The sequence below is a fragment of the Physella acuta genome, unplaced genomic scaffold, assembly GCF_028476545.2.
Source record: "Physella acuta isolate Inbredline_101_S28 unplaced genomic scaffold, ASM2847654v3 ptg000916l, whole genome shotgun sequence".
NCBI classification, from domain to species: Eukaryota; Metazoa; Mollusca; class Gastropoda; family Physidae; genus Physella; species Physella acuta.
This window is the reverse complement of record NW_026732433.1, coordinates 392474-416106: the sequence shown is the minus strand read 5'-3', so window position 1 is coordinate 416106 and position 23633 is coordinate 392474. Positions and strand designations below refer to the sequence as shown.

At 35.3% G+C, this 23633-nt stretch overlaps 3 protein-coding genes across 7 annotated transcripts; 1 reads left to right on the top strand and 2 right to left on the bottom strand.

Annotated features, from left to right (window-relative positions):
- Positions 1–1267: 1267 nt before the first annotated feature.
- LOC131953329 (mesencephalic astrocyte-derived neurotrophic factor homolog) lies at positions 1268–6021 on the bottom strand. Of its 4 annotated transcripts, none has more exons than XM_059316469.1 (5): positions 5959–6021; positions 5505–5751; positions 3454–3584; positions 2771–2912; positions 1268–2544 (listed from the first exon to the last, which is right to left on the bottom strand). In XM_059316469.1, the coding sequence occupies exons 2-5, from the start codon at positions 5623–5625 to the stop codon at positions 2348–2350; spliced, it is 591 nt and encodes a 196-aa protein (XP_059172452.1). In that variant the 5' UTR covers positions 5626–5751; positions 5959–6021; the 3' UTR covers positions 1268–2347. The 4 variants fall into 4 exon arrangements, with proteins under 4 accessions (XP_059172452.1, XP_059172454.1, XP_059172450.1 ...); XM_059316471.1 differs by having other exon boundaries at positions 5505–5718; positions 5959–5974; XM_059316467.1 differs by having other exon boundaries at positions 5916–5972.
- A 68-nt stretch (positions 6022–6089) lies between these two features.
- Positions 6090–10668, top strand: LOC131953283 (tRNA (cytosine(72)-C(5))-methyltransferase NSUN6). The gene is made up of 10 exons (XM_059316403.1): positions 6090–6297; positions 6985–7116; positions 7589–7690; positions 7963–8056; positions 8186–8342; positions 8689–8890; positions 9166–9283; positions 9439–9596; positions 10001–10126; positions 10483–10668. Exons 1-10 carry the CDS (start codon positions 6238–6240, stop codon positions 10660–10662), a joined length of 1329 nt encoding a protein of 442 aa, XP_059172386.1. The 5' UTR covers positions 6090–6237; the 3' UTR covers positions 10663–10668.
- A 496-nt stretch (positions 10669–11164) lies between these two features.
- Positions 11165–23392, bottom strand: LOC131953285 (uncharacterized). Of its 2 annotated transcripts, none has more exons than XM_059316407.1 (5): positions 23281–23392; positions 18087–18225; positions 15194–15351; positions 12605–12746; positions 11165–12301 (listed from the first exon to the last, which is right to left on the bottom strand). In XM_059316407.1, exons 1-5 carry the CDS (start codon positions 23327–23329, stop codon positions 12061–12063), a joined length of 729 nt encoding a protein of 242 aa, XP_059172390.1. In that variant the 5' UTR covers positions 23330–23392; the 3' UTR covers positions 11165–12060. The 2 variants fall into 2 exon arrangements, with proteins under 2 accessions (XP_059172390.1, XP_059172391.1); XM_059316408.1 differs by having other exon boundaries at positions 15203–15351.
- Positions 23393–23633: the final 241 nt, after the last annotated feature.

The window sequence follows — 23633 nt, the reverse complement described above, 5'->3', positions numbered from 1 at the left end:
TGTGTTGTGGTTGTGTTGTGGTTGTATTGTGGTTGTTTTTTGGTTGTGTTGTGGCTGTGTTGTGGTTGTGTTTTTGTTGTGGTTGTGTTTTTGTTGTGGTTGTGTTGTAGTTGTGTTGTGTTGTGTTTGTGTTGTGGTTGTGTTGTGGTTGTGTTGTGGTTGTGTTGTGGTTGTGTTGTGTTTGTGGTTGTGTTTTTTGTGTTTGTGTTGTTTTTGTTTGTTTTGTTCTGTTCCAAAGTTGGTACATTTAAAAAAGATTTACCGTGGCGGAGCACGGGATGCAGCTAGTAATTATATATCTATATAAATTTTTTTCTGTGTCCGATATGCTTAAAAGAATCACTGCTTGCTCGCAATGTTTATATTCAAATCTGTTCCGTTTTTAAATGTCCTTCAACAATGCGAAGAGTCAGTATTGATTATGCATTCCTTTTTCTGTTTTAGATCTCCAATTTGATAGTTGGTGTAAGGGGTCAACCACACAAGACAGCATGCATTTCCATCCCACTTCAACTCCACACCCTCTCGCCAGTCACAAAAAAACCAGCCACCTACCCCTGTAGCAAACTGTCTTCCAAGATTCCGCAAACCAATAATTTTTTTAATCGAACGGGTCGTTGTAGATAAGCATTGTGTGCTGTTTTTTCAATGGCCTCGCCTTACAGCACTTAGTTTCCCTAACGTAAGTTAGACAGGCTACCCATCAGAGCTGAGTGGACTCTGGGACTGACTTGAGCCAGGAATCCGAACTCGACATTCAGGCTAGCAGTGGTAAGCTCTACCATTCGACCACACCGTCCCCATCAGATGTTTACCAATGTACAAGAGTTACTGTTCATGAAACGTGTGACAAAACCTTTTGCCCATTGTTTTTTAACTTGTACACAGATACCCACTCTTCATATGCCGAGGTGACAGAAACAGGTGAGCTCTACTTCACTTGCCCCATAGACCGTCAGGTTTGAAAGGGAACGTTACTTACTTTACTACAGATACCCAATCTCCCTTAGCATGGAACTACTATATAAAATACACTAAATAATGTATCCAGTTGTATAAAAACTTTAACCAGTCTTTAACTGGTATGTGCCCAATCATGACCTTGATTCAATAGGCAAGGATATGTTTAACTATATATATGGAAACTTTCATACTTATGAATAAATTAAATACATGTTAATTTAAAAAAAAATGTGTTAACATTTTTTTTTAAAATAAAATGACATCACATTCATAAGTCACACAATAAATGAACAGAGACAAAAGTCTATCAAAAAGTACTCAGTTTAATAATTTACTATAGCATGACAGATCAAAAATGTCAACAATTCAGAACCACAAAGAAAAACATCAAGGTAAAAACTTGAGGGAAATAAGCTAGCATTTATATGGAAATAATTCTGTTAAATCACACAAATTAAGATACTAGCTTTCACCAAAATAGTTTCATAACTGTTCAGACTACAGAAAAAAAAATTTTCAATGAATTTTTTTTTTTAATGATTTTTGTAATTTTTATCTTACTAAAAAGGTAATGTTAAATTTGATGTTACTTCAAAAGTATGCTTCTCAGCAGTCAGTTTTCTATGCTGTGGTTTCTGGCTACAGTCAATACACACATAGCAGACAGGAAGGTCAACAGTTGTAATGGAAATCAACAATACTCAACAAATGTGAAACACATCAGCCAACCTGTAGCAGATGAGATCACTCAAGTCAATGAAGGAACCAAACTAGACTGCTGTTACTCAAGTAGAGGAATCAAATCCTGGAGAAACTAATCAAATCAAGTGGGAAACTTTTAAGAAACAATAGCTACTCAATGTGAGAAGACCATTAAAAAAAAAATTCTTACAAATTTGATCACCGTCAAACAATTTCAATATAAACATTCACACCGGATTCTTATTTAACCCTGCTGAAAAGTTAGTTTCATTTACCATTAGTCATCCGGTCAGTGATTTGCATGCAAGGTGAAAATAAAGCAGCATTCATAAAATATCCATTTGTCAAATTTAGCCCTGTATGAATGCCAAAATCTGTAGGAGCCTGTTGATTGGCTTGACTGGACTGTTACTACAGTAGATATTTTAGCAAGTGTAGATTTTCAAAACAAAAATATGGCAGTGAAAACATACATTTTCAAATTTAAAATTTACTTACTTTTAACATTCAAAATGTACAAGCTAATAGTCAACTTGTATACATCAAGTATACATTAGCATAACACACCCAGCTTAACCAAACAACATGCAGCTATCATTTCACATATCACCCCAAGCACCTCTCATTCAAAACAAAATTTCAAACATTCAAAAAGAAATAAAAAGAACTACATTCACTTAAATCATAACTCTTTCTCTAAAGCCTGAAGTTTTTTCCACTCCTCTGGTTCATGTTTTGGCATCAACTCTCTGACCTTCTTGATGAACTCAGACTTCTCAGCACATCCTTTACAAGCACTGTCCTCACCCCAGTTAGACAGGATTTTCTTGAGCTCACCCACTCTCATTTTGTTCAGCTTGGTGAAGTCAGGCTTGACATCTGTGAAAATAACACTAAATAACAACTGCTATTCTGAAAAACATGTATGTTCTCTGGTGGGAAAATACGGCATATGTAAGGCAATAGAGAATCTGTGGTTAAATGAAGAACACTGACTCACCTTTTTAAAATACTAAATAGCATATAGAATTATATTTTAATACAAAACAAACATAACATGTAGACTCATTTTTAACAGTTATTTATCTAAAGAATATACACTTACCAAATCTCATCTCACAAATCTGAGCATCCATGGCCTTTAGTTTGTCACAGATCTTCTCTGCTGGGAGGTGGTAACTCAATGGTTTGATCAAATTCCCTAGGATGCCTGTAGCTGCATCTTCAGTCCCACCAACAAAGTAGCACTAATAGATATTTTTCAAAAAAGTTTGTTAATTTTATATCAAGAATTCAAGAACTTTGCTTTACTACAAATACAAGTTTCAGTAATTATTATAACTATACACAACAATTAAGTGAACATGTCATAAGAAATGCTAAAGGTTCTCATAATGACAAACAGTATCACAAGGAGGTTCTTTTCTGCAGGTCTTAAAGTCATGAATATAGACAATATTGGGTTGGAGCTAGGATATTACTTTATAATATGCCAACATTTCTAAAAGTATTGAAACTTATAACTCAATTTTTCTAAAGCACCTTAGCTATTAATCTCAACAGTACAATTGAATTAGTAGCACAAGTTCTTTTTTTTTTAGTCTTTTAGATAAACAATGATGTCAGGAGTATACAGCATCAAATTAATATTTTTCTTGTGCTGTTATTTTCACTATAGTCTTAGTGTTCTGGTCAGGATCAAAACTTGGGCAGTAACAATGGTTTTAGTTTTAATATAGCCTAGTAACTATTATTTTATAAATAACAGGAGAGAAAAAAACAACTTACAAATCTGTTTTCCTTGCCACCTTTAGGGATTTTTTTGCAGAACTTTCTAAAGGCAGATTCTAGTTTGTCAACTTTACCATACATTTCATCAGGAACTTCTTTCTTGAATTTTTCAATTGTAGCAATACAAACTAAAAGAAATTCAAATTAAACATCTTAAGATCTTTTAGCTAATTCATAAAATCTTAACTAATAAATTTCAAAATAGATTAAGTTTAATTAATATTAATGACACTACTCTATTATTGGTAGGAGGAGGGAAAAGTGATGGGAAAATTTGCTTTTAATAACTACTATGCCATACACAATATAGATCTAGATCTAGATCTAAATCTTTAAGCTTGCTTATACAAGTATTTATTCAGATCAGGTCCTGAACATATGCAGGTCCTGTACATGCGCGTTTCCAGATAGTTCCCCAAATGCCAGTAGAGTTTAGACTAATTTAGAGTTTTGGTTGAATGTAAGTATTGTAAGTTTTCTTATGAAACACTCTAGACTCTAGACTCATAGATCTAGACTAGGGATGTCTTGAAATATTGATGGAATCTAGATCTAGATAGTAGATATTGTCGAGTGAACTAGATCTAGATTCTAGATCTAGTAGAATTTGTAAGATAGATCTAGATTGAAGATTCTAGATCTAGATCTGATTAAAAGTTAGGCCTAACTTTTACTAAGCTAAAGGGAGTTAGGCTAAGGCCTAAGGCTATATTAAAATCATTTGGCCTGGATAGATCTATTATTAGATCTAGTCTAGAGTAAAGTTCCGCGTGTGGTCAAAACCACGGTGTAGTCACATTCCTGTTTATGGCTTCGTATAATATTTGTTTGGATGTTTTATACGAAACTACCAATATCTGCTGTAAACATGTCCATTTCTAAATATATCCAGGTCAAATTCTTTTGTTTCCCTCCTTCTGAAAGACGAGTTTTTAAATTTTCAAGTTTCGAGGTATGACGTCGTAGGCGATTCTAGTTCCCCCGTATGAAAAGCACTAGGTCCCGGATGAGATGAATAAAACCAACCAATCAAAGCTTTTTATAAGTGGGTTAACTATTAATAGCTTCAATATATGTGCGGGACACTGAAAATACTGTAGTTAAGGCTATTAAAAGAATCTTAGTGGTGAAATGGGGGTGATCACAGCTGGGGTAACGATTTTTGTGTTTTACCCTCGCTGTGGTCACCAATGACTTGAGCTAGACTAGCCTAGATCTAGATGCTCTATATTTCAAGCTAAGTCTAGAACCTGTATAATTTCTATTTTTTTCTGTTGTTTTAAATTATTTTAATCATCTACTTCTTCTAAATCTAGTTTGTGTCTCTACATACAATCCAATCGAAGCAAATGTTACGTTTTGTCTTGTTAGTGATTGTTACGTCCCTTTGTTATGATTATAATAGTTGCGTCCCTTGAGTCATCACTGGGTCATCCGTAATTTGTAGTTAATAAATTTAATTAACGTGTTATTATTTGGTTTTGCAAATCTATTAGTTAATTATACAATCATCAACACGTTTAAATGAGTAAAATTATTAAAATTGGATCAAAACGTAAAAAAATACGCTAGTGATCACAAGCAGGGACAGGTGACCACAGGCAAAAGAAAAGGGGGGAAAAGTAGATCACAAGGAGGTTCGTCACTAAAACATGAATATCTCAAATACTATGCGTATGAATACAAAATAACTCATGCATATTAGAGTAGAATGGCAGTGGAGTAATAAAGTACTTTCGGTTTGTTTCTGTGTGAAACTGTTACAAAATAGCGTCCGATGAAAATCGGGAGTTCGGAATTTTTTGCTATGTGTGACCACACGCGGAACTTTACTCTAGATCTAGAATCTAGAGTCTAGATCTCTAGACCTACAAATCTTCTAGAGTCAAACTCTCTAAGACCTAGATCTAGATCTAAAAGTTCAAGTTGCCTAAAGGCTAGGCTAAGGGTGTTTTGTTTTTTTTATTTAGGTCTAGATCTAGATAAGATCTTTTCTAGATCTAGATTCTAGATCTAATAATTTTAAGAAAAAACTTTTATCAGCCTACCTTCGCATTCACGTTCATCCTTCTCTTTTTTTCCTAAGGTAACTGAACTTTGTAGAAGACACAAGAATAAGCATAGAAGAGGAACTGTAGTCTTTCCAAGCAAGTGTAAATTATTGGCCATTGTAAAGTGTCTAAGTTATTCAGTTCAAAGACTGTTTTCTTCTTCAATTGTTTCCTTTGTTGTTTGTGTGAGTCCTCCCTCTTTTCGTAACTTCTACAGTTGAGAAAGAAACGTGCTGGTGAGATTCTAGATCTAGATCTAGAATCTAGAAAGATGGGATAAATTATTGTTCAACTAGTACGACTATTTTGTAATAATTATAAGTATCAATAATTCAAATCAGCAGTAGATAACGAGAAGTCTTTATAACACGACACTGAGACTGTAAAACACGACGTCTTATTCTTCACTTTTATTTAGAACGCCTTCATACAACCCGTGTTTTACACATACCGGTACAGTTGGCGAAACCTGATTGGTCTATTTTGTTGATACGTAGCTTTATTTTGAGCAGGAAATGACGATCTACTCATTTTTATTCTCACTCTTATAGGCCCTAGCTATGAAAATAGAAAGAACGAGAAGCTTGTTTCACTTTCGGTTTTTCAGTCAACAAAGATTCTCCATGTTATTATTGTTATAGTCTGGAGTAGGCCTACTTGATCATTGATCTAATCTAGATCTAGCTAGAGATCCCCGTTTTGTACAATACACACTTCAGGCTAAATCTGTATGATGAATATGATTCAATTTTGTAAAGATGTTCTTCAAGCTCTAAAGCTGACTACTTTTGTAATTTAAATAAATATTTTTTAAATTTTTTATCAAAATAATTTTTATTTTTATTTTATATTTTTTTTTATTTACTTATTTAGGCCCTAAGTACCTAATTATTAATTAATAATTAGATCTAGTAATTAGTTAGGCCTAGGCCTAATTATTAGTAATTAGGCCTATTAATTATTAATAAATGTTTCAATATAATTATTAGGCCTACTAAAAAAATGTAATACTTCATGGTGTCATCTGTAGTCACAGTGTAGTGTTTCCGATAATAGAATCTTCTTTTAAAAAAAGGATTGTTAACTAAATACTAGATCTAGTAAATACACACATGGCTTGCTAATGTCAATGCAAACCCTATCCCTAACCTCAATCCTAGTCCTACTATATACGTAATCTATAACCATATTAAAACTAATAAAGGGGAGAGGGGGGACACTCAATATTTTTTTTTGGCGGTGGGGGAGGTGGGGGGGGGGGGGGGGCAGACTAAATATTCCAAAAAGGACACTGGTAAAAGTGAAGTACATATTTTCTATATAAATTCCATTTCGAAGATGCCTGGAAGAAACTGCTGATATTTTGTTTGTATCTTTGATGCATAGCTGTTTTGAAGAGAATAATTATTTTTTACAATAAAAGAGAGCTTACAATTAGAAATAATAAATATATTTATATACATATACTTGTATTTAGGAAAATGAACAGCATTTGTCTTCCCTGCTGCACATGCTCACAACGCCACCTATGTACACAACACTTCGGTTCAACTCACAGAAGACCCAACCAGAACAGGCAGTGGAGAAGATTGCTGTGTTGCTAAATGAGGTAGACAGTTAAACTTTGTGTAGACAACATCAACATAGAATTTTACTTATTTTTTAATTTTATCAGGGACTCTTTGGATAGCCAATCTATTTATTTATAGGATAGTAGTGTTTGATAACCTTATTTTAGAACAGGATTAGAAATATCATTTGCATTTCTTACAGTAAGGAAAATGTTTAGTATAGTGTATAGGACTACTAATAAGAAGAGGTATTGAATTAGGTTACTTGTGTCTTGATTGAAAGTAGTCTGCTAAGAAAGTAATCTGATTGCATATGTCTTAAGGTCTGCAGAGTTTTTCATTACCTTTATTTATTTTGTTCTATTTGTCATGCTGTTAAACTACCTTATGAGGTGAAGACTTCAGTATTATTAGTTTACTATTTTACTTATATTAAATATTATATAGGTGTGTTATTTAATATACATCTAATTTATTACTAAATATTGCCTATATTTGTCTCTTTAATAGCAAAGTCAACTAAGTCAAAGAAAGCCATATGATATATTTTTGCACCCAAAACTTTGTGACTGTATAGTGATTAAGAATAGGGGACCTTTTGATGTAGCAAAGGTAAATGTTCTGAATTAATGGTTTCAGTGTGTATGGCTATTGCCAGTTTTATAAAACTACACTATACACACGTAAAATGTCAAGGTCACTGAAACAGTGATTATTTACATTATACCAATGTAATTCTACAATTGAATATTTATACAGAATGATTTCACTTTTTTTTAAAACCATAAATTAAAAATAATATGTAATTTCTATGGTGTAGAAATATAGTCTAACATTTTCAGCTGTTTTTATTTGAATATAGTTTTATTAAAATGTTATCCAAGACAGATAAAGAAATAATTGTTGATTTGGCATGTGGGATGGCAATACTGAGAGGAGCGCATGTTTATAAAAATGGAATCATGGGAATCCTACATAGTGAGTATTCACAATTTTAATTAGTTGATAGTGTAACAATAACGCAGTTTATCAATAGTATGTTTTGTATTCATTATATATTTGAATGTAACCCTTGATTTGGATTTATGTTTTTTATCTGTAATGTAGATACCAGAGCGGGTGATCTTGTATCTGTGTACGCTGATCTGGATGGCAAGTGTCTAAAGGGCAGAGCCTCCGTATATGATGGTCAAAAGCTGCATGTTGGGAATGGGGTCTCTCAAGTTGCAAGATCAGATGTATGTAATGTCAACACATCACACAGGTAGGCCATAGCTGGTAATTTCTTATTATTTAATATTTACATTTTTGTTGTACCAGGCAATTTTTTTACAGCTGATGTACATTAAATTTATTTTTAGGATATTATGTCCTTACAGTAATTTTAATTTTACTGTTTTGAATTTTGTCTCTTAATTTATAAATTGTTTTTCAAATAGGAAATTGTGTTGTTACTATGTTCATACAGTAATTGTTATTTTACTGTTTTCTTTTATATATTTATCAATTTATAATTAGTTTTTAAAATAGATCATATTGTTAATATTTTTTTTATTTAAACAGTAATTTTTATTTTATTGAGTTTTTTTGTTAATTTTTTTTTACTCCAGCGGGATAGGTATTTTGATGACGCAGCCAATTTTTGAAGCACCCTCCCTAGCTGATATACTACAAGAGGAAATTTTTGCACAAAATTTACCCTCCATTGTATGTGTTCATGTTCTGGACCCACAGGAAGGGGAGACTATCCTGGATATGTGTGCTGCCCCAGGAGGAAAGACGACCCATATTGCCACACTTATGAAAAACAGAGTGAGGCCTGTGCCTTTACAATTTAATATACAAACTTTGTTTTTAATGTATTAGCTCATATTAATTACAGAATGACTTTTAAGACATTATTTTAGTTAAGAAATAAATTCTGTTCTACAATAGTGGGGTAATGCGGCTACATATATTTTTTACTGTTGCTGTATTGAATTGTAAATGGTTCAAAGCTTTGTTACATGGGACTATTTATGTCTCTAGAAAAGGTATGATATCAATTTTTTTATGTAGTTCTGAAGCTTTTGGTGACTTTATTCCAGGGACGGATTGTAGCATTAGAAAAGAGCAAAGAAAGAACTAAGAAAATGGAAAAACTAAAAACTGAGAATATGGAGATTTATCCTTTTGACTCAACAAATGCTGTTTCTGCTGATGCTGGTAACAGTGTTTTGTTATTCGAATTACTTGAATGCAAAGTTTAAAGTAATAGGGTATTGTATATTTAAAGTGTCAAAATGTTAAATAAATATATAGTTTAATTTTTAATATCATGTATTTAATAAGTCTTTTCAATAGCTTTGTTATTGTTTCAGATCCCATGGGTGGGCCACCGTATCCTCCCTGTACGTTTGACCGTATCCTGGTAGACGCACCATGCAGTGCTTTGGGTCAGAGGCCGTCGTACATGAACAAGTTAACTCTCAACCAACTCAAGTCATTTCCTGTCATCCAACACAAGCTTCTGATGACTGTGAGCAATCTTTGTATATGTACTTAGTTGTTAAAATAGTTTAAGTCTGTAGACACAACTTTTTTATGTGTAAAAAAATATCAATCTTCTATGAATAAGTTTGCTTATTTATTTAAATTGATGTAATTTCATTTAAATAAGTAATGATATACTTTTATATTTTATAGATGAATATTTTTTAGCTAGGTATTGAAATCATAATTTATAATTAATTTTTATTGTTATGAATAAAAATATTATAATAAATATAAAATTTGACAAATAACGTTCCTTAGCTATCAACTACATGTAAAGATTCTTTTGTGCCATTTATTGTTGTAATTGGCATGTCTATTTGATTGAGATGTTCCCGCAATGTTAATGAGACTTTGAATTGACCAATTAACCAATTAATGTACCTGCAGGCCGTCAAACTGTTGAAACCTGGGGGTGTGCTGGTGTACAGTACCTGCACTATAACAAGGGAGGAGAATGAGGACCAGGTGTGCAACCTCTTAAAGGCTTGTCCAGACCTGGATCTTGTTGCTACTGTAAGTTTGGTTTTTTGGTTTTCTTATCATCTGTTGTTTTTTTTCAACTGTCAATTTATTTTATGTTTCTTCAAATATTTGATAAAACAGTTATTGCTCTCCTGAACTTCCTATTATTTAATTTTTTTCCAAATATTTGATAAAACAATTTATTTCCTCCAGAGTTTCCAATTATTTTATTTTTGTTCAAGTATTTGATAAAACAGTAATTGTTCTCCTGAATTTCCAATTCTTTTGTGTTTCTTCAAATATTTGATAAAACAATTTACTTTCTCCTGATCAGCCAATTATTTCATTTTTGTTCAAATATTTGATAAAACAATTATTGTTCTCCTAACTTTTTTGCCAAATTTTAGCCCTATAAAATTGGAGGGGATGGCTTACCAGGGTGTGGTCTTTCTGAAGAGCAGAGGTCAATGGTTCAGAGATTTGACCCCAGCTTTTTAAGCACATCTGACCAGGATAAATATAACGTGGATACAATAGGATTTTTTATTGCAAAGTTCAAGAAAAATAAAGATGCTGGAGTTTCATGATTAAAACTTTTTTTGTTTTCATGTTATTTTATTTGTTGTTCATGTTTTATGACATTTGTACATTTGATCTGGCTTGGTGTATTTACCATGACAAGTGTTCACTTAAGACATGTTTCAGTGGGATTATGGTATTCTTGTGTCAATATAATGTGTATTCGTATGCATTGTAGCGCTCATTTTCAAAGAATTCTTTTTACAAATTCACTAATCAATCTATAGTATCTAAATTTATTTTGCAGAAACAAACAAGCAGCATTATTTGAAAATATTTGTAATTATATTTTTTGTCACCTTGTTCTACTCCCTTTTTACAAAGTTGCCTAGATGGCATGTTCTACAGATCCTTTTATAAAGTAATTTATTTCTGTTCTCTAATACAAATGGGTTTTTTAAAGGAAAGTTGAAAAATTAAGAATGATCCAATTTTTATGCACTGCTGTGATTTTTCTAAACAAACTTTCAAAACCATTTTTTTGTATTCCAAAAATAATCTTTGAATTGGTATTTTAACACAATTTTTATTGACGATACTTGTGATATAGAATATCAATATTTTACAAGAAATTAATCACTACTCTCAACTGAACAGATTATCTATATATATAATTCTCTTCTGGGATCAGTTAGAAAACAAGCTGCAAGCACGCCTTTGCAGTCCCCTCTCTTCCTCTCTATCACTATCACTACCACCCCCACCCCACCCCCACATGATCTGGTGAGCGGTGTTCACTCTGTTTACATTTTACAATCATAGAGACGGGTTTGGTGACGGCTATTAGGGGCAGATAATTTAGTTTGAAACGATTTTAAACTTAGAGGAGGTAACTAAGAGGAGGCTGCTTTCACGTGGGGGGGGGGGGGGGGGGTTAGTGTTTTTAAACAAATATTTTCAATGGCAGCATTGGTACTGTCGAATTCACAAATTATAAATTACTGAAAAGTAGAAAGAAAAAAAACTAAATAGCGGCGTATGATACGCAGCGGGTCAGCTCGTAACTTATAATGCTTTATGATAAGAGAATTTTTAAATGTTCAAACTATTTTTACTAAATAGCTCAGCATTAATTTTATTTCATTAAACTTTATTTGTTACACAAACTTATTTGTTGAAAAAATAACCTTTACTTTACCTTTTCTTCAGTGATAGGTAAACAATCTTAAATTATTCAATTAAGCCAATATTACTAGTTTAGTGAATAAGAAAACAACAAATAAATATGTAATAAATACACCAATGTCAAATAGTATGACAACAGTCATAGAGCATAAAATAATATGTAGGTCAATATTTTGTACAAACCATTCTCCCAAACAATTAATCACATTCACTCTTCTTTCATCATTGTGTTTTGAATATTCAATATAAATGTACAGTTATCTCCCCTGTGAAATTAAAGTTTAATTCTCTGGATCCCCTCCCTCCACAATAACAGCATCAAAATTAACAGCCTCCAAGAATTCAGAGTCATCATCTTCATCATCCTCTTCGTTTAAGTTTTCACTGTTGTAAATTGTTGGCACTGGGGCACAGGCAGGGGGTAGGAATTTATGGAGCGCGCTGACCATGGTTTCCACAACCTGTATGGGACATGCTCTTGCTAGGGGCCTCTCTAAACAGTAGACAATATCTTCCGCAAAACTGAAATAGGCGAAATATGGGTTAAGTTTGATAATAATAAAAAATTTCAGTAGCATAATAATGCATATATATATATATATATATATATATATATATATATATATATATATATATATATACTGATAGGCTTACTTTATATGTATAAAATATGTATATAATATATTACACAAAACATGAGAACACAATTTAAATGATTTCCCCCCCCCCCCCCCCCCCCTTTATGACAAATTCCTGCCTATGAGACTATGAGAACAAATTTGCATTTCTTGTTTATTACATGTCCAGCCTATATCAATCACTTACTTGCACGTGATGTTATGTAGTGTTTTGTTATGTGTCCTGCCCACATCAGTGATATCCTTCCGAAAGTTTTGTGTTTTTGTCAGTATGCAGCTTGAAATCCGTGGTCCGAACCGAGACACACATTCAAAATGGTCTTTAAACACTGAAAATACATTTCATTTCACTATTGACAAAATAAAAGCTATTCTAGTTTAAATATATTTAGTAATCTATTTTTACGTCTATATTTTGTAAACCAAATAATGCTGTTTTAAACAATATTTTTTTCTTTCATAGTAATTGGTAATATATATATATACACTCAAATTTAGCTCATAAATAGTACACTACTAGACTAGTGTTCTAATAATTAATATGTGTGCATCCAATCAAATAATTTTTACCTTCAAGATTTAAAGTAATATTTAAAATGTTAACTGAATCTAATTCATCATTGAGTTAGTAGCATGCTTGATTAATTTTTAAAAATCAAACTTTAAACTATGCAGTTTCATTTCAATAGTAGCCGATATTTTTTTAACGATTGGTGGGTTAATTAATTGTTGTAGTACGATAAATTATTAGGCTTTCGCTAAATATTATTCTTTTTTTTTAGATTCATTTAGTGGCAAAGTTAAAAGCCTTATTTCTGACAATTTTTTTCTGTTATATGAAGGCTGTTGATAAAAATTAAATTTTACATTAAAATTAATTTAACAATTACAAGGGAAGCAAAAATGTACATATACAGTATACAATTAATCAAGTAAAAGCATCTAAATATGTAAACGTCATAAAAGCTAAGCAGCTAATTTGTAAAAGCAAACAAGGGGAAGGGGGACCTGTACCAATCTTCCTTTCCACTTTTTTTTCTTCATGTAGCGTGATGAAGGGGGCGGGACGTCTCTTTAAAAAAATTTGCTGAAAAACACAATCTATACTACTAGTAGGCTAAAGCAAACATGGAAAGGATCAATTGTCAGCGAAGCACATGCAGCTGGAATGTCATGGGACAATTTTGGAGGAAGCGCCTAAAGTCGAGTAATGTGGTTGCTTTTTGGGAATGAGAAAATGGTTTGGGAATGAGAAAATTGTAATTTGCGATAGTTTTCCGCTCAAAACTGTACTAAGGGAAACAACTCTATTAATATTTTCGGCATGATAAGCTTTGTTATGTCCCCTGAAAAAATGTGATAGGCTCAAGTTTGTGTGAAGAGGGGGTTGGTCTGACCTTTTTATCATAATATGTAAAAAGAATTAAGTGTTTGTTGGAGAAGGGTAAAAACGAACCAACAAAACCTTGATGATTGATCATATTTCACTTCAACTTTTTTATTTTAATTTGGTTTATGTTGGGAGCTAATTCGTTGAAACAGTATTTCATTACTACTGTGCATCGTTTATAGATTTTTTTTTTTTGTAATAGTCTCCATTAATATAAAAAAAAGTTGACAACGGATAAACGATGCTTTTTGCATTTAGGTGTAGTAGCTTCCTCCTCAGAAGTGGGGGAAAGCATTATATCACACAAAACATTATACTTTCTAGGCCTACACAACTACTGTAAGCATTAAACAAGTAAAATATTAATCATTAAGCCTACATTCAGTGCGCCTTCCCATATTTTACTTATTCCACTCGGCTGATTAGAAGAAAAACAATTTTTTTATATAAGTTCCCAGCCAATAATTCGATTTTTTATTGATTAATGTTAATTTAACAGGTTTTTTTATTTTTTTTTTTTTTTTTTTTTTTTTTTTTTTTTTTTTTTTTTTTTAGTATTTTATAAAGTTGCCGAAGTAATTTCGAATGGGTTTCTTATTTTACTGGGCTTACTTTGAAATCCATATATATTAGTTTTTTCCATCTTTTAATTCATAGACAAGGGCTACTTTTCTAAGTTAACCAAGATCAGCCCAAACACCAAGAAGAGTCAATAACTTTCACTGGGGGAAAAAGCGCTTGCTCAGCCTACCACAGCAAAACCAAACTAAACTACGAAACACAAAAAAAGCACACACAAAACGACACCGTGTTTCATTGCTTAGAAACACATTTTATGGCATCATGGCTGTCTTACCTCAAGATCAACGCTTCCTCTTTATTTGTTTTATTTTGATTTGCGCAGCAAGATAAAAACATTATTAACAATTTCTATACTCTAGATAGTGATGCCCATTTTCGACATTATATTTAGATCTATATCCGTAAAAAAAATATCCGTAGTTCAGAATTGACCCCTTAAAGATTTATGAAGCGTAGGCCTATATCCTCCTGCCCAATATCCCCATTTAATTAAATAGTTCCATTAAATTAGCAGTTTAAACATATGTTTTTAATATTTCTTGATTATTTGAAAGAAAATTTAATTTAAATTACAACAATAGTGTAAATTTGTAAAGTTTTTAAATATTTAATCCCTTTGCCAAAATAAATTTATTTATTTATTTATTAAAATTCTCGCTACATTTTTTATAATAACTTTCGAATTAACCCCCAGAGTTCCCGTATGTCGTAACCCCTGACACAACATGTATTAGTGCGCTTCATGTAGGTCAGATACGTTAAATGACGTGAGTTTTATGAAAGTCCTGGGTGACTTTCGTTTACCTAACTTACGGTTTAGGTCCTCGCACAACAGTTCTTGCCCTTGCTTCCACTGGTCAAGGCTGAACAGCATGTCCAGTTCGTGACGTTGGGTGGCGTTCTCGGCGCATCGCGTGTGGATGTCTCGCAGACAGTCGATCGTTTTCTGGAGAATTCCACGCCTGGTGAGGAGACAGCATCAAGTCAAACGTGTACCTTCTGAACACTGGACATAAGCTGACAACACCAAGGGATGGACGGGATGGACACTAGGAGACGCACTGAGGATGGCAGCAGACAGAGTGGAATGGAGGAAGACGATCAGAAAAGCTAGAGGCCTTGTAAAAAAAATTGCCGCTTTTAACATTTCTGATACATTTATTCATCCATAGAGCTGGTGATTTTTAACAAGAGGACTGCCGATTTAAACCATACATTTTATATACAATTCTTTTCAAATGTTAGTATTTTAATTCAACATGTTGACGTCCACATAGACCCGAAACGCCCCCCCCCCCCGCCACCCCCCCCCTCAGTCCACAAGCGTCCAAAAAAGTTGATTTTTTCGACATTATTAGGAAGGGAGAGGGGGCTTAATTGTAGTTTTTCACGATAAATTTGCGTTTTGTTTTTTTGTACACGATCGTTTCAAGAAGTTCATCGGGCTATAAACATATCGAAAGAAACCCCTAAAATGTGAATGAAATACGGTATACTTGCAGCGATTGAAAAATTTAAGGATTGAGAACATGACTACTCGTTTTTCAACGTGGTTCAAACACCACACATACTAACATAGTTGGACATTGAATGCTATAAGTTTGTATATGGTGCAACCAATGCTATTGTGGTAAGGAAAACGGGTAATCTCCAGAACCGTTTTCCCCTGTGTAGTGTGGGAGAACCACTTTGCAAAAAGGTTATCTCCCTTGGCGGGTTACGTGAAGTGCATGTAGATAACTCTCCCTGACTATCAGGGAGGGGTAGCTAACTCTCACATCACAATGTTTTGGGTCTTATATACCTTGAACTCTTATTCGTAAGAATATAACTTATCTTGAGTTCTGTGTGAATAATGGGATGCTTTTGTTCTACTTGTGTGGATAGAAAACAACACTTTGTATTGTTTTATAAAACGGATTCATTTAGAATTGTATGTCTCGCTTTGTAAGATGAATGGGTTGGGAAGTAGAGCAATAAACTGTTAACCCGAAAATCTTGTGTTCGAATCCCGGGCTTGAGTCAGTGGGACCTCATTGAGTCTATCCAGCTCTAATAGTAACCTGACTCACGTTAGGGAAAGTAAAAACGGATGGACACAATACTGATCACACTATCCCATCGTATAATGTAGTGGTGATGGACACTGGCGAACTCAACGTCACCTCTCCAATTGACTATCAGATCCAAAATGGTAACTTTACTGAGTGAAGTTGTTGTTGTTGTTTTTTAAACTGTTGAAACTATCTGCCAAATCATGAAATGCCTTGAATGACGTGGTCGATTTGTAGAGCATACGACTACAGAGTTTTGTGACAGGGCTCGAGTTGATAATCCAAGTTTGGGGGTACCTATCGATTCACCGTGGTAAGTATTTGATCAGTGGAAATGGCAGGAGACAAGCCTAATGTTATGAGGGTGGAAAGAATTGCAAGTTATGGTGTCGCTGCAGATGACAGGAAACACGATGTTTATTGGTGAGTGGACGACTGGAGCCGACTTTTAACCCCCCAACCGACCTTCCTCTCAGCCAGAAGTGTGATAGTTTTTATAGACAACCCCTAATCGATGAATATTGATCTCTATCCTTTTTTATTTCATTTTAATTTCCATAGGACATTTTTATCAGTCTATATGTAGTGAATAAATGAAGGGGGTGAAAGGGGTGAATGTTGTTGGTATGTCAGTGGCGTATGCAAGGGGGGTTAGGGGGGTATAACCCTCCCGTGGAACCATATATATATATATATATATATATATATACATATACATATATATATATATACATATATATGATTGTATACATATGGAAAAATGTTTGAACCCCTCCCATGACCAATTCCTGGCTACGCTGTTGTTTGTATGTAGTAACCTGTCCCCTCCCCTACTGTTCACCACCCATGCCTTGAGCTGTCGCTAATCACGTGGTCCATATTGTAGGCTACTTGTTTGTGTACGGGTATAAAAGGTGTGTGACAATGTGGTTTTATTTTCGTCTATCCAGTACCTACTTTACATCTATCAGGTTAGTGTAGTCTAGTGCAATGTATCCCAGATGTGTGTTTTACTTTTGGGTTACTTAACTAAAATAGACTGTGTTTGGTTTGTGTAGATGATATACCTAGATATGTATTAAACTTTTATTTAGATTTGTGAACAGCCTTTGTTTTATTTAGTCGTGTGTTTTGTAACCACTTTGTGGATCTGTGTCTTATATGTTGCGCGACGCGCCAAAAAAAAAAAAACCATAAATGTGTGTCCGTGTGCCAGAGGCGTAGCGACCCTTCGACAAACTTTCGATTTGCACCCCCCCCCCCTCGAACTTTTCATTTGCACCCCCCCCCCCTCTAACTTTCGATTTGCACCCCCCACTCGAGAACTTTTCATTTGCACCCCCCTCAAACTTTCAATTTGGCGCCCCCCCCCTCGCTACGCCTCTGCCGTGTGCTCATAACATTATATAAATTACATATGTCATATTTTTTACATTCTACGGTAGGTGGGACGGGGCGAACGCAGGAGGGGGCGTCTTATGTTCCAGTCTCCGCCTAACGCACGAATAATTATCATAGGTGAATCCTAGTTATATAAATAATGTGGTGAACGTCGGAATAATTGGGATAAACGAGCAACAAAGACACACTAGCAGTCTGGTGAAAAACATGTTCTAATCGGGTTTCTCCGCAGCAGTACTCACTCGCACAGCTCCTCCAATTTATCTGTGTCAGTAACGAGAGGCAGGCCGCCCCCTGCCTGTGGCGCCACCTGCGCTTCCATCACACACGTTTCCACTCTGTAGCGATAGTCCTCGGGGCATCTTGGTTTGTGGGCGGCGGCTGGGGGAATCAAGGGAGATTACTCTGAGTGTAAACAGTTAGAACAGGGGAGGTCAACAACATTGGCATTTCTGGTTTTTATTTGCTATGCATGTTTGTTGATTTCCCATACCCATATAGTGGATAGAAAATCTACTCTAAGTATAAATTATAATAGTAAAGCATCTGTAAATATACACGAGACCATTACAATAACATCACGACAGCAATTAAGAAAGGGTGAAACAAGGGGCCCATTAGAGTTGTGGCCAGTGTTTCTTTCAGACTTTTTTCTCCGGGGCGGGGGGGGGGGGCTACTTAATATTTGGGGGTGGGGGCGGATACTGGTAAAAGTATATATTTTCTGTATAAATTCCATTTCGTTCGAGCGGGGGGGGGGGGGGGGGGGTAGAAACTCTGTAGATAGCCAATATAACTAGGATTGATGTTTACCATCCCCCCCCCCCCCCCCCCATCCCCACGGCCCTCCCAACAAAAAAAAATTTGTTCAGATAATTTTCACATTTTATTTTTAAACATCAAGGTACAGATAGTGTCCAATGTTTCTATCTTACTGTAGAAATGTCTGCATTGTTTTGTAATTGGCCTTCAACCATTACGCCTATGTTAAAAAAACGACTATATAACGATATCAACATTCAAAGTTTTAGGGTCTATATGTGGAACGCGTGAGGGGCGAGGGGGAGGGAGCATGATAAAGTTGTGAATTACACAAAATAGTGAATTGAGAAAAACTTATTACTGTTACAAAAATGTGTCATCAGTAAACGTCTATATATATAAAATATAGCCTAAGACAAAATACACATGTATACTGATTTATCCAAGAGGAATTGTTTGGGAACTTACCAACCACCTAGAGGACTGTGACTTTGCTGATGACTTGGCTTTACTTTCACATGCCCAAAAAGACATCCAAGCGAAAACCACAAGAATAGAGCAAATTGCCAAAAGCGTTGGGCTAAAGATAAACTCCGGAAAAACCAATCTAATGAAAATAAAAACCAAAAGTGCTCTCAAGACCTTTGCGAATGGAGCAGAGCTAGAAGAGGTCGAAGACTTTAAGTACCTCGGCAGCTATATATCAGCAAATGGCAGCATGGAGAAAGAAATTGCCACCAGAATAGCAATGGCAGCACAAGCTTTTAATAGACTCGCTAAGATCTGGAAATCATCCTCACTGCAGCAGAGAACTAAAATAAGGATCTATAAGTCTAATGTACGTTCTGTACTCCTCTATGCTGCAGAGTCATGGAAACTAAACAAGAAAGTAGACAGCCGACTCAGAGCAGTGGCGTGCAGACCTATGTAGATGCCCGGGGCAAAATCAAGCGGAAGATGCCCCCATAAATACTTATATATATATATATATATATATATATATATATATATATATATATATATATATATATATATATATATATATCATTTATTTTAAAAAATGTACTTATCTTAATTGAGATGAAAACGTTGACTACAGCCAGCTAAATCCAAATGGAATGAATGGTTGGAACTTGGGAGAAGGGGGGGGGGGGAGACAATTGCGGGACGGGTCGTGGTGCGGAGGGGGGGGGGGCTGTGATGCACTACAAAAGAGTCTCATCCGGTATTGTATTACCACCTGGGACCGCAGGGACAAAAACGCTGTCCGTGTCTGCAATTAGGGCGTCAGATACGCCTTTATTAATGGGATGTTTCTCTCTTGGCCTGTTTAGGAATTCCTATAGTGTAACTAATACAGGTGAGAGTGTGCATTGAACTAGAGATGTTTCAGATTTTTCTCTCTAAACCACTTGGTCAAAACGTCAACTCTTTAAAGAGATGGGTGATGCTAGCTAGATACTCTCAAACTATCTTAACCTTGAATATAACAGAAGTGTACCTTGGTTGGCTAAGGGGTCATCCATTTATGACGTCCACACATTTTTGGGATTTTGGACCCCCCCCCCCCCTCTTCCCTGTCCACAAACGTCCACTTTTGACGGACCCCCCCCCCCCCCCCCCCATCCCGTGGACGTCCACACTGACTATAAGTTTTTGCATAATCTTCTTCCACTATTACTCAAGCTACTGCATTTAGTGTGTATATACTCTGAGTGTATATAGTATTACAAATACTGGTACAAATGTGTTTTATTGTCCTTCGTGTCCCACACCTGAACAGGGACAGCGTGCTAACCCCCCCCCCCCCCCCCTCCACCCCTCTCCCGTGTCACAACTGAACTGGGATGACCCAGCCTACCTAGAGAAGTGGTCGCCTGGTATTTGACCTGGGATGCAAATGTGGGAAACTTGTAATTGGATATCTTATTGTATTCCAGGTTAAGCCAGGGCATAGACCCAAGCTCTGGGTGGTTAAAGGGCCAGAGAGATAGGATAGTTGAACTTTAGCTTCGCTAGGAAATATTTTTCTTTCACACTACCAAAAATAATGTTAGATTTAATGTGTGGACGTCCACATTGGGCCAACCCCCCCTCCCCCTGTCCACACGCGTCCACAAAAGTCAATTTTTTTTCGGACCCCCCCCCCCCCCCCCCCCCCCCCGTGTGGACGTCATAAATGGATGACCACTAAAGCTGCCAGCTTAAAAAAACATTTCTAAATCGGACTGTGTTTAAAAATCCACTATGCTATGTCAGACCCTCCCTAGGCTTGGACGCGTTTTCACAAATTTAACACCCAAGTACGTCTGTCTAGTTCAGGTGGTGGATAATCCACTAACGGCTTCCATAGCCTAAAAACCCACACCGCATCCCCACATTTCATTACATCATTATGGGCTCAATAACTCTATAGATAGCTCTACTATTAACTGAAATAAAACTGGCTCTGCATGTGCTCCCAATTACTTTAAAGAAAGCTCTACTCAGAGTTAAAAACTTTAACTTTAACACTACTTAAAGCATGCTCCTCCTATTTGTAAAAATCAATATGGGCGCAATTATTCTGAATGATATCATTACAATGTACCGAAAACAATATGTTGATTCGTATTCTTAAGATTGTCGCTACAGTGTATCAAAAACATTATATGGGCATTCTTATTCTTAAGTATGCTTATATAATGCATGAAAAAAAAATATACTAATGGCTGTCAGTGGCTTAGCTACCGTAAAGCTAGAGTAAGCAAGGCATAGGGGCCCAAGGCAAATAGGGGCCATTTTCCTTCTTTTAAAAAGTTAAAACTTTTACATTGGAATTTTGATATTTATTTTATATAAATAATTTTTAAAAAATTAATGAAATCAAGTTTTTTTTTCTACTGTAGAAATAATTTAATTTAAAAAAGGCCCCAAGTCCTTTCTTAGTGTACAGGCAGTGGCATTCAGTGTGGGGGAGGGCGGGCGACTAACATTAACATTGTTAATTTTTGCATAGGGGACCGAAAATCCTAGCTACGCCACTGAATGCTGCCCATACAATTTAACAAAAAAAAGTTATTACACTGCAAATGGCCATATATTTCACCAAAGATGCCCCAAAAATTTATAATAATAATATGGGCATAATTACCCTTTGGATGCCCTTAAAATGGATAATAATGAAGAAGTACATCAAAAAATAGCTTTAGAGATGCCCCCAATGTTAACAACGATGATTGGTGTAATTACTGTTGCATGTCCTTCGAGTGTAATACATGAATATAAGCTTAATTACTTTCAAGATGCCCCTACAATATATAAAATGAAGATGGGCATACTTACTGTATGGATGCCTTTAAAATGTATTATAAAGTGAAGTGGGCATATTAGTAAATGCTCATAAAATATATTATAATGAATATACGAATAATTACATTAAAGATGCCCCTATAGTGTATAAAAATAAATATGATTTAATTACTCGACGGATGTCCTTGAAAATGAGTATAACGAATACGCGCATATTACTTTAAAGATGCCCTAATACAGTGCATGGGAATAACTTGGTCACAAGTACTCTAAACGATGCCCCTACACTATACTAAATAAATATGACACACATTTATTAATGGAATATCATTGACTTCCGCAGGACTACCCTTCACTGATGCCCGCTGTTTCTATATAAGTTTTGCCATACGGACAGTGTAATGTTAAAACGGCTGACAGACGATTGAGTGTTACAATTTTTTTGAGTGAGATCGCAAAACATATGGAAAGTTACGATGACACCATGACACGACATATCACAACAGTTTTAAAATTACTAAAAAAAAAAAAAAAAAAAAAAAAAAAAAAAAAAAAAAAAAAAAATTAACTAATTAATTAATTTTTTTTTTTTATACCTCCGCTGGATGCCCCCCAGTGGTGGATGCCCGGGGCCTGGGCCCCGTCCGCCCCCCCCTCTGCACGCCACTGACTCAGAGGCTTTGAAAGAAGATCCCTCCAACGCATCCTCAGGATAAAGTGGGACGACAAAGTCCCGAACAAGGAAATATGGCGAAGGACAGGATTAAACGACATTGTCTCAGAAGTTAGAACGAGGAGATGGAGATGGCTGGGCCATGTCCTACGCATGAGCAAAAAAAGACTCCCCAACATGGCGCTGAAGTGGAACCCACCCGGAAAGAGAAGTAGAGGAAGACCACTGGGAACATGGAGGAGGGAGATGGAAGAAGAAGTACAGGCTACTGGCAAAACCTGGCATGAACTAAAGTGGCTCGCCCAGGACAGGGTGGAATGGCGGAGATTTGTTGTTGCCCTATACTCCACAGGGAGTGATGAGGATTAAGTAAGTAAGTATACTGATTTATACATAGTGTATAATATGTATATATATATATATATATATATATATATATATATATATATATATATATATATATATATATATATATATATATATATATATATATATAGGCATATCGCTATTATAATATTGAGAAAGTACCACTTGTCCTGCCTCGTAATTCTACTAATGTATTTCAAACGAATTATCCTAAACTAAAAACTTTTGAGTCCCGTCAACTCCAGCAGTCAAGGATCACCCAAGTGTCGTCTCCCATCCACCCCCCCCCCCCCCCCCATAGTTAACACCATCACCCAAACATCACAACCAACATCTTGACTTACCGCAGCAAAGAAGTGCCACCACCGAGACGAGCACTGCAACGTTCGCCATCTTGTCTGTGTAGGTTCAAGCACGCATTTAACGGTGGGGGCAGCTCACCCCGGGGCATGCAGGTAACCTGTGGCCCAGATGGTTTTCTCAAGGTGTCTCGGTCTGGCACTGCTATTTTTAGCGCGCGGCAGTTTGTTGTGTCTTGTGTGTATGTTTACAGTCTAATGTTGTTTTTTCTGCATGTTGGGTTTCTATTGGAAGTTTTACTTTATTTTTGTTTATATTTAAAATTTTGACACAATCTAGGCTTAATCTTCGATTATTTATAGAAGCCAGGGTGGTCTAAAGTGTCAAAATTATAAAA